This window comes from Dysidea avara, chromosome 14, assembly GCF_963678975.1.
Source record: "Dysidea avara chromosome 14, odDysAvar1.4, whole genome shotgun sequence".
Taxonomy (NCBI): domain Eukaryota; kingdom Metazoa; phylum Porifera; class Demospongiae; order Dictyoceratida; family Dysideidae; genus Dysidea; species Dysidea avara.
In genome coordinates, this window is record NC_089285.1 from 3,055,935 (window position 1) to 3,070,791 (window position 14,857).

The 14,857-nt window shown below is 39.2% G+C and overlaps 1 protein-coding gene and 1 long non-coding RNA gene across 4 annotated transcripts in view; one reads left to right on the plus strand and one right to left on the minus strand.

Annotated features, from left to right (window-relative positions):
* Positions 1–6,434, plus strand: part of LOC136244252 (uncharacterized) — a 47,187-nt gene extending 40,753 nt beyond the window's left edge. Inside the window, exons 3-13 of one of the 3 annotated variants that reach the window (XM_066035803.1) lie at positions 3,252–3,449; positions 3,499–3,662; positions 3,993–4,450; positions 4,495–4,599; positions 4,699–4,978; positions 5,027–5,289; positions 5,395–5,598; positions 5,654–5,930; positions 5,979–6,065; positions 6,118–6,198; positions 6,247–6,434. In XM_066035803.1, the coding sequence (XP_065891875.1) occupies positions 3,375–3,449; positions 3,499–3,662; positions 3,993–4,450; positions 4,495–4,599; positions 4,699–4,978; positions 5,027–5,289; positions 5,395–5,402 (1,353 nt within the window). In that variant the 5' untranslated portion in view covers positions 3,252–3,374 and the 3' untranslated portion in view covers positions 5,403–5,598; positions 5,654–5,930; positions 5,979–6,065; positions 6,118–6,198; positions 6,247–6,434. Of the gene's footprint in view, positions 1–1,943; positions 3,450–3,498; positions 3,663–3,992; positions 4,451–4,494; positions 4,600–4,698; positions 4,979–5,026; positions 5,290–5,394; positions 5,599–5,653; positions 5,931–5,978; positions 6,066–6,117; positions 6,199–6,246 lie in introns of those variants that run through there. The other 2 variants (XM_066035805.1, XM_066035804.1) reach the window with 2 other exon arrangements.
* On the minus strand, positions 2,899–6,803 carry LOC136244255 (uncharacterized). The gene is made up of 3 exons (XR_010695128.1): positions 6,694–6,803; positions 3,034–3,149; positions 2,899–2,978 (listed from the first exon to the last, which is right to left on the minus strand). It is a non-coding gene; the product is annotated as an uncharacterized lncRNA (long non-coding RNA).
* Between the last annotated feature and the right edge of the window lie 8,054 nt (positions 6,804–14,857).

Below are 14,857 nucleotides of genomic sequence, written 5' to 3' on the forward strand. Positions count from 1 at the left end.
GCTGCCTATATGTTTCACAAAATGGAAGAGATGGGTATACATTTAATACCTACAACACTTGACCTGTATATCTGCTTGACCTATTGCTGTATTTCAGACCGCTTGTATACTCGCTTACATGAACTGTAACAGCTTGGACTGATTTTCTATTCCTTGCCTTCTATGCTATCATGCAGTAAGGAGGAATACATAACATTGTCAATTTGTCTCCTGAAACTCATATTTACAACCAGAGTAAAATGTGGGGCAGGAGTAAGGACAATTCTAAAAAGAAATGTTGTACACCAGGCATGACATATTAACATCACTTGAATTCCTTACTGAATTATGCAATATGGGGCCCACACATCTACTGTGTAATTGATTGTGCTATTAAAAGTGTCTAGGTTAACATATGAAACGGTACAGACTGTCAAGCTATTCCTTAACAGCTACACTATACCATGTTAATATTAATATCTACACAGAATATACATGATTATATGATTACAGTATTAATTTTATGATTAGATAAAATTAATTGTAAATGTAATAATTTGGAATTTAATTAGTTTGATCATCTTCTCTTTATGATTCTGTGAGTTGACATAAACATAAAACACATACAGTTAAACTCCCAGTGTGGGACCGAGAGATACTTCAAGCTGCACATGTGTTGTACTATTTTTAATTTAGATCAACATACTTAAACAGACTGCAGGATTAGGTGTCCTAAACACCTTCAATATTTGTACCTTAAAGCCTTAGTAAATAACATATAAATTAAGCATAAATGATGACTGGCTACATAACATAATGTTACAACATCACTCACTGTATTTTTTTGGATCAATCACTCGTATGCAATCTTGCCATTGTCTAGTAATCAAAAAAAATCAGAATACTTCGGAACATTATATCGGAGCACTACAAGAATGGAACAATGATTTTCACTACATTTGGACAATTGTAATCTACAAAAACACTCACTTGATACCGGCATCGGGTGGGTAAAATATACCCATTTCTATTATAATGTTAAAAACAACATTCACTTATTGGCTAGATGTAAATGTTGGTGGCTATACTGATTTTGTATAGAACAAAAATCCTATAACATATATATAATGCATTAATCCTTGATTTTAGCACAAAATTATTATCACTATATGTCTTTTGCTTACACTCTGGTTGCATATACATTTAACCGTCTCTTGCATTCCTAACCATCGCTATACAATCGTGATCCAGCTAACTTGATATCCTGGCTCCGAGCTTGGCTTGGGCAGTCCTGGTTGGAACTGGACCTCAGGCAGTAGCAGATGCAGGAACCCAATTTGATAATTTCTTATTAACATGTGGCAATCTCTTCCCCCATACACCACTAGGGTAGTCTATCATTGACTATCAGCGCCCACACATAGGATTCATAGCTAACAGAAACCTGCAAACCAGATGATGCATAGTACCGTTCATATATATTGGTCCCCTTTCATCTGGCTGCTGTTAACATCGGCTGCATCCTACACAGCTACTGAATTAAATCGTAGGCAAATGGACGACTACATATTGGTACAACAGGCGTGTAATAAGCTTATAGCACTTGTACCATGAAGTAGGCCTTGTATCGTGCCTCCACTGCGGTGTGTTCTGAGCCACTGGTCACTGAGATGCATGAAAGCCATGCACTGTTGATCAGTGATAATTGGTGGTCAACCCTTGATCCTGTCTTAGAACCCACATTGTGATTACATTGCATTTGTAGTCTCCAGAATTAGTATTCGAATCACGAGTCCATATGCACTTGGCAGAATCTGGGTGGCCTGCGAATCATGTAATGATGTGTTGGCTTATTGCCATTGTATGCATTTATGCCATATCACTTTAAGTAGGCATTCCAGCCCCATTTTTTTTAAATGGACTTTTTATAATAAATAGAGTATGATTGCTGATCTCAGAAATATACAGTTTGCTGGGTTGGAATTAACTACTTTGGCATGCACAGTGCTTTAAAACTGAAAAAAGGTACATTTTTTCTCCGGGGATTCCCATACATTTTAAAGGTAAAAATGGTACAATTGAATCGGGAAGCCATCTAGTAATCTGGACTATCTTGAAACTGCAGTTGCTTCTAACTGCAAGTTTGTGCATGTAATGAGAGTAATTTGAGATGTTATTGGATCTCAGCAATCCTTGTATGCTTTGTGGTGAGCAAATGTTTCACCTACTGCACACTTCTCAATACAATGGTGTATACCAATAGGTAAGTGGCTATCTCAAGTAAGTAACACATCAAGTTAACAACTTATTAAGGTAAACAACTAAAGTGGAGGTGTAAACAACTAAAGTGGAGGTGCCACAATGATGCAACAATACTTAAGGTGGAGTTGTGGTTTCAATTATGGTATTGTTTTGCCGACTTTGAAGTGGTTTATATTTCAGAGCTGATGACACAGCCATCAGAAAATTGCTGAAAATCGCAACTCGAGCGAAGTAACTACGCACTTTAAAGTAAGCACCAGTGACTACCTTTCACCCAACAGTACGTTTTTAAAGTATTCTATATACACACAAGACTTGAAAAGATTACAAAAGAACACAAAACTCACTTATATGTAACACGCATGACAAAACTAAGATTTTCATGATGATCAGCGTGTGGACAAATCCCATAGCGAATTTCATCCTCATTGGAGCTCGGACTTTCCATGAAAGGAGATAATAGCAAAACTGTAGAAAACATTGTAAAATTCGGTCGCCCACGCAATTAATTACATTGATTACATTATCATCACAAATGCAGTTTATACACATAAACTTTAGGTGATTTTCTGGGTGCTGTCTTGGTGTTGTACGTACCAATTATAAGAGAAATATTAAATATATTTCAAATAAGAAGTTACTCATCAATAACTAAAAATGATATGTGTTATGTGCACATTAATCAACACTTACAAACACTCCTGTCGATGGCTGGTCTGCAGTTAGTGGGACAATTTCTAGTGAGAGAGAACGACTTTTAGTCGACACGCACCACCACATCCGGTCAGATACCTTAGCACAGAATTGTTCCTCTGTGAAGTGGTCCACTCGTTGGATTACAGCTAGTCTTGTCGACGACTCAATGTGAGGCAAGTGTAGGGTTTCCACATGTCCAAACCATTGTATGCCTGGATTGGTCATCAATATTAACAGGACAATTATTAGCACCACATTGTACTATACAGGTGACAATGAATTCATGCTCAGTGATGTTATACATATAATTATAGGGCCTCATTAAATCCACTGGATGGATGTGGTATAAATAGGGCTATGTGAAGCATTTGTAGTCGCTATATCTGGTGTGATAAACAGTGTACAGTGGAACTGAAGAATAAGGGAAAGGCCGGGAGATGGAGCCAAGCACTAGCAGTGTTGAAAATGAACAAACTCTCAACAGCTCAACCGAAGCAGGTGTTGAAAAACAGGTTAAGCTATAACAGATGGTGGTAGTCATTTAATGTTTTCTGTCAATAGTTGTTCAAGGTAGATGACGAGACTGTGACATTTGGGACTGTCAATAGCAAGGGAGACTACAAGCCCAAATCTAACTTCACCATAAAGCTCGAGGTGTTTGTAGAAGCTGGCGCACATACCGGTTACTTTGTGACACTGAAGAGAAAATTAGATGGCAGGGAGAGGTAATTCTAACCAGGTTCCATGGTTACAATACTGTATTTACAGAGCTAGTGTTTTCTTTGAAAGGTTACCCTTAGGCTTAGCATCCACTAAGGGTTTACATTTACCAAGGCAAATGCTAATGGACCCTGTTTATTTAAATTTTTGTTTTTATTTATATTATTATTACTGTTATTACTAGGCTCACAGCACATACAACCAAGCACAGTCACCATTGAAGCGCTAGGCCTTGTAGTTTCCTCAAACATTATTTATTTATGACAAAATCGTGACCGCATTTCTTGTTATTCTTAGTACTTGGTTGTATAATTATATAAATTTTTTGTTGACAGGTTATGCTACTACACCACGGAGAGTCTGCTGTACAAGCAACGTTTCATTCAAGAACTAAGGACAACCTTCAAAAGTGGTGGCCTGGCATGTGCACTATCAGAGAGGGAACTAACTGAATTCCACAATTACCTAGAAAAATCATTTCCTTTTAGTGACCAAAACAGGGTCAAAGAAGGGCTGACATGTGTAGGGAAACAACCTGCCAGCGATGGGAATACTATATGGGTTCTCAGTCCTGAGGTGCACATAGACAGTTCAGGCGTGCAGGTTCCACTATGTGAGTCAAAGTATGCTTGGCAGCCAATCGGGGGACCAAACATTGAATTGGCTCCGGGAAGGGCTGCAAATTTGTCCCTAACACTGAAGACTGATATCACTATGCCACTGGAGTCAAGTGTGGCTCTCAACCAACTGTTGGAGTCCATGAAGGGAGTTTTTAAGCACAACTTTGTTGCAGGTAGGCATGATAATGAGTATGGTACTATTAATTTGTCACCCAAGGGGTGTTCTCCATTGCAGCAGGCATAATGGCAATGCATTATGACACTGTATTGGAACTGAACGGCTCCTGCCTCATCCCCTTTTTGTTTGGAGAGACAGAGACCGGTATGCATTGTGTTTGATCATTTGCTGTTGCCATTTGTGGATGTCCGTACTTGTAAATTTGAGTGTTACGTGAACTCGTGTATGACTGTATGTGCACAGGAAAGTCCACGGCTATACAATGTACCCTGTCCATATTTGGACAAAAGGAAGTAAGCCACCTGATGAAGACAAAGGGCACATCAGACAGCCTCTGTCTGGAGAGGATACAAAAATCCAGTCTGCCATTTGCTCTTGATGACCCAAAAAGAATGGAAGATATTGGGGACATGTTGATACAATTGTGCAATGGTAAACTGACCGGGAACCTACGTACAGGTCTACACAGGCCACGTTCCATTCCACTTTTGTGCTGCAATTTTAATGTCTCCAGCATAAGGAGGTTTGTAAACTTCCAAATAGGCTGTATTTATGCTTACGTATGACATAGGTACAGTTCCAGAGCACTACTAGTCCCATTTGAGAAACCAGCCGTGGGGCCTGTTAACGATCAAGAGACAAGGGCATTCAACGACATGGCTGCCAAATGTAAAACCGTGTCATCGGCAGTGGGTTGGGCAATAAGCCTTGAAAACAAACTTAAAGAGGAAAAGGCATATCTCCAGGGGGACCTCTTCAATAGGACAATTCAGAGGCTGCCAGGAGTGGACCCCAGGCTTGTGACAGGATATACAGTCTGTTTATACTTTGCAGGTAGGGTTATGGCCTGTAAATGTACCAACTGAATGAGAGTGTTGGGAAACTGAATTAATTAGCAAATGTACGCACTGACTCACCCTTGTTGCTTTCACTACGCAGTTGGCTGATGAGAGCAGATTTGGTTACCTAAAAGAAGAACTTGAACAATTCATAGAAGAAAGGGTACTACCCATACTAAACCCATCCCCTCTTAAGGAGCCGACACAGGACAGGGGTGATGCCAGTGAGGAAATAGTGCGAAACACGGTAGAGGAGGCCATAGAGTGGGCCATTGAAAAAAAAGCCAATGCTGGGATGCACGTGGTAAGCACACTGGCCCTTTAATTAAGCGTGTGGCTACATATTATTCCCCGTGTAGGTGCTGCAGAGCCTCAGAACGGGGATAACGTTTCAGGGGAGGAAGGCAATTGCCGTCTGCCTGGATGATATGTCGGGTATATTGACCAGCAGCCCAGCAGATATCAGGGAAGCAGTGAGGAATAGCAAGAGTGGAGGCACACATGTAGCACGGGACTTTGTGCCTAAACAAAGCACAAGGTGCTTGATTAAAAGAGGCCTAAACTCCCGTTCACGGAAAAGCACAGTAATATGGGAGGACGTGTTGCCGGAAAGCCTTTCACTGGCAGCCAATGATGGTTTGTGTACGACTGTTTTGGTGGACTGTTGCATGTTTCTCAACACAGCTACAATTGTGGAGGTCCCGAGAAGACCCACTACCCCTCCCGCTACACAGTATGGTAATGGATCTGTACCGACAATGGGCAGTAATGGTAAGGGCTGGATAGGTCACTGGAGGTATATAATTACCACAAACTATCACAGGAGGGGTCAGTGCATTGAAAACGGGAGGGACCAGTGCATTCACACAACCAAGCAATCCTATCTATGAAGATGTCCAACAGGGTGTGTGCCAAGCCTGCATAAAATCGTTAAATGGTATGATTGTTGCAGGTGACAGTAGTGAGAGCGAGGGCGACGATGAAGGGAAACAACGGCCAAACACCAGGAGCAACTGTGCAGTGCCATCCAAAAAATGGAAGAAACACCTTGACCCGAACAATCCTTTGGATTAAGGGACACACGTAATAATAATCCGACATTTTGTATTTAAATGTAAATATTACTTTCAAATAATAGTTTCAAACACAATATAATATTTAATGGGGGTTCTGCTGCGGATGGTGTATATTGCTCATATCAACAATACACATGATATACCCATTAGGGGATGAGCAACGGATTCTGCTTACACATGTATAGTACACAGCAAGACTTCCAATTTCACTTAACGTCTCCAGAGCTCAACAACTATTTCTATTTAAAGCGAATTTATGATTATTCCCCACCATAAATCACCCAGGCGTGATGGGGTCAAGTACCACCTTAATTACTACAGACCTGATAAGGCATAGTGTTGAGGTCCACTTCTAGTCTCGTCCTCCTGTCTTCGCAATCGGCAACCAATACAATTCCCTGTGAGGGTGGCGCTTAGCTTATCCATTATAAGCACCCTTTAGGCACAGAGCTCGGCGTTTGGATCCCTTCTAATAGATTTTATACCACCTAGGATGATGGGTCTGTAGACGAGACACCTATGAGAGTAGTTCACCTCTCGTTTCACAGGGTAGAGTGCGCCGTTTACTACCAGGAACTTATAAGCGCTGAAGGCTAATTTGAGCCTTCGGCGCTTATAAGCTCCTGTTACTACTCATGCAATTTACAAATTACATAATTATGCTGTGTAGCTACAAATATACTCTTTGATTACGTGAGATTGTACATTACACAATACAACAATAAAATGAAACAAAATGGAAAAGAAATATAACTGACTGTGGAAAAAAATGTACCACTCAAAATGGTACTATAGGTACGAGGTAGCTACAGCCGGTTCACTCGATCCCCTTATGACTACATATCAACATGAAAATGCAGCCAGCTATTAGAGTTGATCAACTGAGTAGTCTCATCATCAGGCGTCATTGGATGGGAGTAGCTACAGAGTAATGATGTCTCAGACGAACACTATGCATTAGGATGATATCAAGTCATATGCTAGAAAAAAATAAAAGCAAAACCTGTCAATTCAATGCACATAATGACAATGTGTTCAAAAATGGTATACATTCGTCAACAATTTTATCACACTGAATAGCTAAAAATAATTTTTTTTCTGCAGTTTACTAATCTTATGTATACAACTTGCACGAGGTCTCCACATTGTGTAATAGAAAATAGTAATAAAAATGATAATTAGAAAGTATGTACTGTCGGCAGTGTAGAACATGAGAGACCATCAGAGACTATGAGAGACCATCAGAGACTATGAGAGACCATCAGAGACTATGAGAGACCATCAGAGACTATGAGAGACCATCAGAGACTATGAGAGACCATCAGAAACTATGAGAGACCATCAGAGACTATGAGAGACCATCAGAGACTATGAGAGACCATCAGAGACTATGAGAGACTATCAGACGAGAGACTATGAGAGACCATCAGAGACTACTAGAGACAAGAAGATACTACTACTACTACATTAACTACTACTATTAATATTTCTCTTTTATTTGAAATATATTTAATATTTCTCTTATAATTGGTGCGTACAACACCAAGACAGCACCATTTTCTGCTCCTCCTCCTCTGTTCTGAAGAATTGAAGAATGTCAGTAAACATCGACATATCGGTTACAGGAATAGGCAAATAATCGGTATGGGTAAATGTGAAAAAAATGCATATCGGTGCAACACTAGTTGCAATATATATATATATATATATATATATATGTAACAGGAGGATTTGACTGTGTTGAACCATCTGAGTATTGTAGCAGTGTTTCAGTGTTGTTTTTTTTCAGTAGCTAATGAATCAATGACTGAAGGATTCACAGATAGTGTGTTGTGTGTACACATTTGCTAGCACAGTATATGTATATGCATCCATATGGGGTTGCACATGTGTTACATTTTATTAATACTTTATGGTGCCTCTATTGGACATAAGTCAAGCATGTATATTTTATAAGCAACTAAATATCTAAATACAGATTCACACCCTTGTAAACACATATGTATGTTTGTATGCACAAATTGATCAATGACCACAGTATTCATGTGCCTATAGATTTATTCCATTACAAAATTTAATATAAACTTAGGAATGAATGATGCATGTATAATTAAAATAATGATGTGTGTATATTATGTATGTAGTACTGCAATAATCATGGAAGATAATTAATTTTCCACAAGTCTGCTGAGCATTGTCTTCTTTTTTATACTGAGACAGTTTACAATTAACTTGGGAATGTGTCTTGTTCGATAGAACAACATTGATTCCATCCCGTTCAATGATTTGTTGAATGGACTTATACAATTCTAGTATATCTTGGGCATTCAATTCTTTATTTGTTTTTCTTAATGCATCAACTGAAGCCACAAATATGTAATGTTCGTGTTTTGTCCAAAGTCCACTGATTGTCTGTTCATTCTGATTTTTCATGAACTTCCAACCTTCTTGTTTGATAAATTCTTGTTCTACACGTCTTGGTCTTTTTCTTCTTTTTTCACTTAATTGTGCATCATGAAATCTACAGTATAGGTCTTTACCCATCACCACGGAACCGTGCAGCCACATCCAGCCATCCTAGTGTTACCCAGAGCTCCATCAATGTCCCAGACTGGTGGTATGGCTCACCTCTCGACTTCGAAAATAGAGCCAGCAAAAGCACACCACTACACTTTTGATGAAGAACTTTAGTTTAATCGACTTTTTAAATCAATATCAAACAATTTGAGCACTCTACTTTTGCTGGCTACCTTTTCCAAATTCAGTGGTGAACTGGAAGTATGACCAGTCTGGAACAATGATGGAGATTGAAAGATCCACAGCAAAGTCACTCATTATAGTGTTCATTATGCGAGGTGAATCGACTAGGGGTTTTAAGTTCAATTAGATTACATGATATTTCAACTTTGTGGCAGCCGAAACAAAATTATCCATTCCATTACTTTTACCGATGTCCTTAGGGCCTCCCACAATCATAACGTTCCTAGCTTTCATAGCGTCTTCCAGGATATTTGTCACAAATGTTTCCATTACTTTAATACACAATCTTTAGCATTGTTCTGTGAATTATAGAAGAGGAGGTTGCACACAATTAATTTTTCAATGTTGGGAGTCAAGGAATAACGAACCAGTGTAAAATGTTCTCTTTTCAATTCTTCGAACAAGTACAATATTTCCATCTGGTCTTCCTTTTTCATTATATGCATCAAGCATGCAGTAATAAAGACCCTGGATTCGGCTTTGAATTTCGCGATAATCGTATCACCTGAAAACCCCATTTTTTGTAATATCCGATTGTCTTGCGTGCCCACCAAACTGAGAATATAAATAGTGATATGTTTCATTATCAAACATTTCATATCTAGTTACCATTTCTTTTTTTCCTTCTGAATAGGACATTGGGAGAAGGTAATAAAATTCAGATGCTGAATTGGAAGTATTAGTATAACATTGCATAAGTTGTCTGATGTCTCTAGAATTACAGGGAATTGAGGTTTATGTCGCTGACTATGCTCTTCTTTAATGACTTGCAGAATTTGAAATAATTCATGTAAACAATTCAACTCAAGATTTTTTACATCTCTTATACATAAAATTGTCCCCTTGGTATCACACTTCTTAACAGCATTCAGACAACAAATTACAGACGACCAGTCACTGTCAGCCACTCGTCCATGAATTAGAAATGCAGATAAAACCATTGAGAATATTCCATTGTGATTATACAACACAACAATGCATATTAAAAGCATAATCAAAGTAGCTATCAAAAAAATAGCTCACCTTCGTGTACCACACAAATTAAACAATGCTGTAGATCCAACTAATGCCATTAACACTCACACAGTTATGAAAATAGTTTCCCCATGATTCCTTGATGCAAGGGCAATTTGACATAGCACTATGCATACAATTGACATCATCCACATGTCTCACCACATTTGAAAGATCCACAGCAAAGTCACTCATTATAGTGTTCATTATGCGAGGTGAATCAATTTTGGCAAAAAATAGGTTTATTAAAACCTGCAAAAAATGGCTCAAGAACATACTTCTTAGTATGGTTTACCCACATGAACTAACCCAGTTTCAGTGCCGGCTTACTAACTAACTAACAACGATCAAAATTGCTGCACATGCAAAAAGCAAGGAGGACAATGAAAAGGGTAATGTTAGGATGACAGGGATGACCAACTAACTTCCACTACGTTACAGTGTAGTGTGAACAGGCGGACCAACTTTAAACACCATTGCTTAGCAAAACATCATTCAGCCCATTTTCAATAAGGCTAAAGTATGCAATGCACTTTTTGGCTTCTTGTATGGCTTTACTGGGGTGCCACAAAGTTGACCACGAAAGTCTATTTCCATAGGCTTCAATGTATTTTGACATCTCTTTTGATTGGCTGTTGTTCCCGTATATTTTGATGTGGCAATTAGTGATACAGATTTTCAGAAGCTTCTGGAACCTTTCTATTAATTGATCCTTGTTGCATAAAGCTGATGTCAATATTGAAGGTGATATGCAGTGATATTGGCAGACTGTTAATTATGACATCATTTGTGTGCAGGTGGTCTTTATCAGTTAAACAGGCAAGATGAAAACTCTTTTGTGAGAGTACACACTTTTTCGTGAAGTTTTATAGTGATTTCTGACCTTTGGCCATTAGCAGACAGTGTATTGCTTTGCCATCTAAGTAAAAGTAGTTTTCACGTATTACAACATTGACAGTGGTGTTTCCCTCAAACTAACCATCCAGCCTTTAGGTTTAATGGCTTTAATTGATGTTTTCTTTGTACTATTGTATCTGGTAGGGTTCCTTGCTGGTCTAGTCTTTGTCTTCCCTGCTTTCTAAATTATGCAAATGATGTCATGAATCAGCAATTATTTCTACTGCTGCATATTTATGTCATGCTTCGTGGTATTAACTACCAACATGGACTGCCTTAACAAACAGTCCTGAAAGTTTATAAAACACCATCAAATACAGCTCAATATGGCAGAGTAACAACAGTGGCGTATCTAGACTTCTTACTTCACCCGGGCACTGGGTGGGCAAACCACTCAGCCACATACACATGCCCATCTTCATATGGACATCAATATAACATCTAAAATGTGTTGTGCATCACTATCTATGTGCTTTACCTACACTAACTGCATAGAAAATAGCTAATATCACTAGACACAAACGTTGACTATTATCGTCTTCTTTACACATACAATAATTATAGCCAGAGGAGGTCGGAAGCGGTCTCACGTGACTTGATGTTTTACATTATGAACTTAAATATGCATATTTATTACTTACAAATATCATAAACACAGAGATTTGGTAATCACAAAACCAAAGATATGATTATCCCCGTTCATCCCCACCATTTAAAATGTTAAAACATTGGTAAATGTTGACTGGATCACGTGAGTATCTGTGAATGGCGGAACTGAATTGCGCGAGATCAGTGACACCGGTACAGGACCACGAGAACTGTTTTACCGAAGGTGTAACAGTTGGGAAACGACCCAGGAGCTCTCCTACAAGCTGTACTCCTAGCAGGCAAGAGAAAAGAGCTCCACTGAGAAGCCTGGCAAATTATGAGGCCCAGCAGGAGGTTCAAGAACTACCTCGTGGCAACGTTCCTCAAGAGCTTCAGTCTACCCCAGTTGTACTGCAGCCAAGAACACTGATTAGCTCTACTGGGATCATTACACGTGATTCAAAGGAGAAATGGACCGAAGAAGAACTGAAAGCACTTGCAGAATATATATTGTTTCACACACCAGGTGAAAGATGGCCAGCTCACAAGTACCAGGAGTTCTGGATCAGTGCCAGTGATTACACCTTGGATTTCACATCTTTTTTCACCATAGCCTTTCTCAGGGCTGCACTCTTTTTTTACAGCTTGGCTGTTTTGGATTAGATTTCACTTCTTTTTGTATTTGTATACCCCAAAGCCGGCCATAGGCCGGCTTTAGGGCTTTTTAACCTGTCATTTTTTCTTTACTACAGGAAGAAGAAAAGATGAAGCAGGGTGATTTCTTTGTAGCTGACCTCTCTGCAAGGTGACCCTTCTAGTTGATCTCTCTACCGGATGACTTGTTTGTAGCTGAACTCTCTACAGGGTGGTTTGTTTGTAGCTGAACTCTCTACAAGGTAACTTCTAGCTGATCTTTCTACAGGTTGATTTGTTTGTAGCTGAATTCTCTACAGGGCGATTTGTTTGCAGCTAAACTGCTGAACTCTCTACAATGTAACTTCTTCTAGCTGAACTCTCTACGGCTGGCTTGTTTCTAGCTGATCTCTCTACAGGGTGACTTGTTTCTAGCTGAACTCTCTACAGGGTGATTTGTTTGTAGCTGAACTCTCTACAAGGTAACTTCTTCTAGCTGATCTTTCTACAGGGTGATTTGTTTGTAGCTGAATTCTCTACAAGGCAATTTGTTTGTAGCTGAACTCTCTACATGGTAGTTTCTTTGTAGCTGAACTCTCTACAATGTGATTTCTTCTAGCTGAACTCTCTACAGGGTGACTTGTTTCTAGCTGATCTCTCTACAGTGTAACTTGTTTCTAGCTGAACTCTCTACAGGGTGATTTGTTTATAGCTGAATTCTCTACAAGGTAACTTCTTCTAGCTGATCTTTCTACAGGGTGATTTGTTTGTAGCTGAATTCTCTACAGGGTAATTTGTTTGCAGCTGAACTCTCTACATGGTAGTTTCTTGTAGCTGAACTCTCTACAATGTAACTTCTTCTAGCTGATCTTTCTACAGGGTGACTTGTTTCTAACTGAATTCTCTACAGGGTGATTTGTTTGTAGCTGAACTCTCTACAAGGTAACTTCTTCTAGCTGATCTTTCTACAGGGTGATTTGTTTGTAGCTGAATTCTCTACAGGGCAATTTGTTTGCAGCTGAACTCTCTACATGGTAGTTTCTTTGTAGCTGAACTCTCTACAATGTAACTTCTTCTAACTGAACTCTCTACAGGGTGACTTGTTTCTAGCTGATCTCTCTACAGTGTAACTTGTTTCTAGCTGAATTCTCTACAGGGTGATTTGTTTGTAGCTGAACTCTCTACAAGGTAACTTCTTCTAGTTGATCTTTCTACAGGATGATTTGTTTGTCTCTACAGGGAAATTTGTTTGCAGCTGAACTCTCTACATGGTAGTTTCTTTGTAGCTGAACTCTCTACAACGTAATTTCTTCTAGCTGAACTCTCTACAGGGTGACTTGTTTCTAACTGAACTCTCTACAGGGTGATTTGTTTGTAGCTGAACTCTCTACAAGGTAACTTCTTCTAGCTGATCTTTCTACAGGGTGATTTGTTTGTAGCTGAATTCTCTACAGGACAATTTGTTTGCAGCTGAACTCTGTACATAGTAGTTTCTTTGTAGCTGAACTCTCTACAATGTAACTTCTTCTAGCTGAACTCTCTACAGGGTGACTTGTTTGTAGTTGAACCCTCTACAGGGTGATTTGTTTGTAGCTGAACTCTCTACAAGGTAACTTCTTCTAGCTGATCTTTCTACAGGATGATTTGTTTGTCTCTACAGGGAAATTTGTTTGCAGCTGAACTCTCTACATGGTAGTTTCTTTGTAGCTGAACTCTCTACAACGTAATTTCTTCAAGCTGAACTCTCTACAGGGTGACTTGTTTCTAACTGAACTCTCTACAGGGTGATTTGTTTGTAGCTGAACTCTCTACAAGGTAACTTCTTCTAGCTGATCTTTCTACAGGGTGATTTGTTTGTAGCTGAATTCTCTACAGGGCAATTTGTTTGCAGCTGAACTCTGTACATGGTAGTTTCTTTGTAGCTGAACTCTCTACAATGTAACTTCTTCTAGCTGAACTCTCTACAGGGTGACTTGCTTCTAGCTGATCTTTCTACAGGGTGACTTGTTTCTAACTGAACTCTCTACAGGGTGATTTGTTTGTAGCTGAACTCTCTACAAGGTAACTTCTTCTAGCTGATCTTTCTACAAGGTGATTTGTCTGTAGCTGAATTCTCTACAGGGCAATTTGTTTGCTGCTGAACTCTCTACATGGTAGTTTCTTGTAGCTGAACTCTCTACAATGTAACTTCTTCTAGCTGAACTTTCTACAGGGTGACTTGTTTGTAGCTGAACCCTCTACAGGGTGATTTGTTTCTAGCTGAACTCTCTACAAGGTAACTTCTTCTAGCTGATCTTTCTACAGGGTGATTTGTTTGTAGCTGAATTCTCTACAGGGCGATTTGTTTGCTGCTGAACTCTCTACATGGTAGTTTCTTTGTAGCTGAACTCTCTACAATGTAACTTCTTCTAGCTGAACTCTCTACAGGGTGACTTGTTTCTAGCTGATCTCTCTACAGCGTGACTTGTTTCTAGCTGAACTATCTACAGGGTGATTTGTTTGTAGCTGAACTCTCTACAATGTAACTTCTTCTAGCTGAACTCTCTACAGGATGACTTGTTTCTAGCTGATCTCTGTACAGGGTGACTTGTTCCT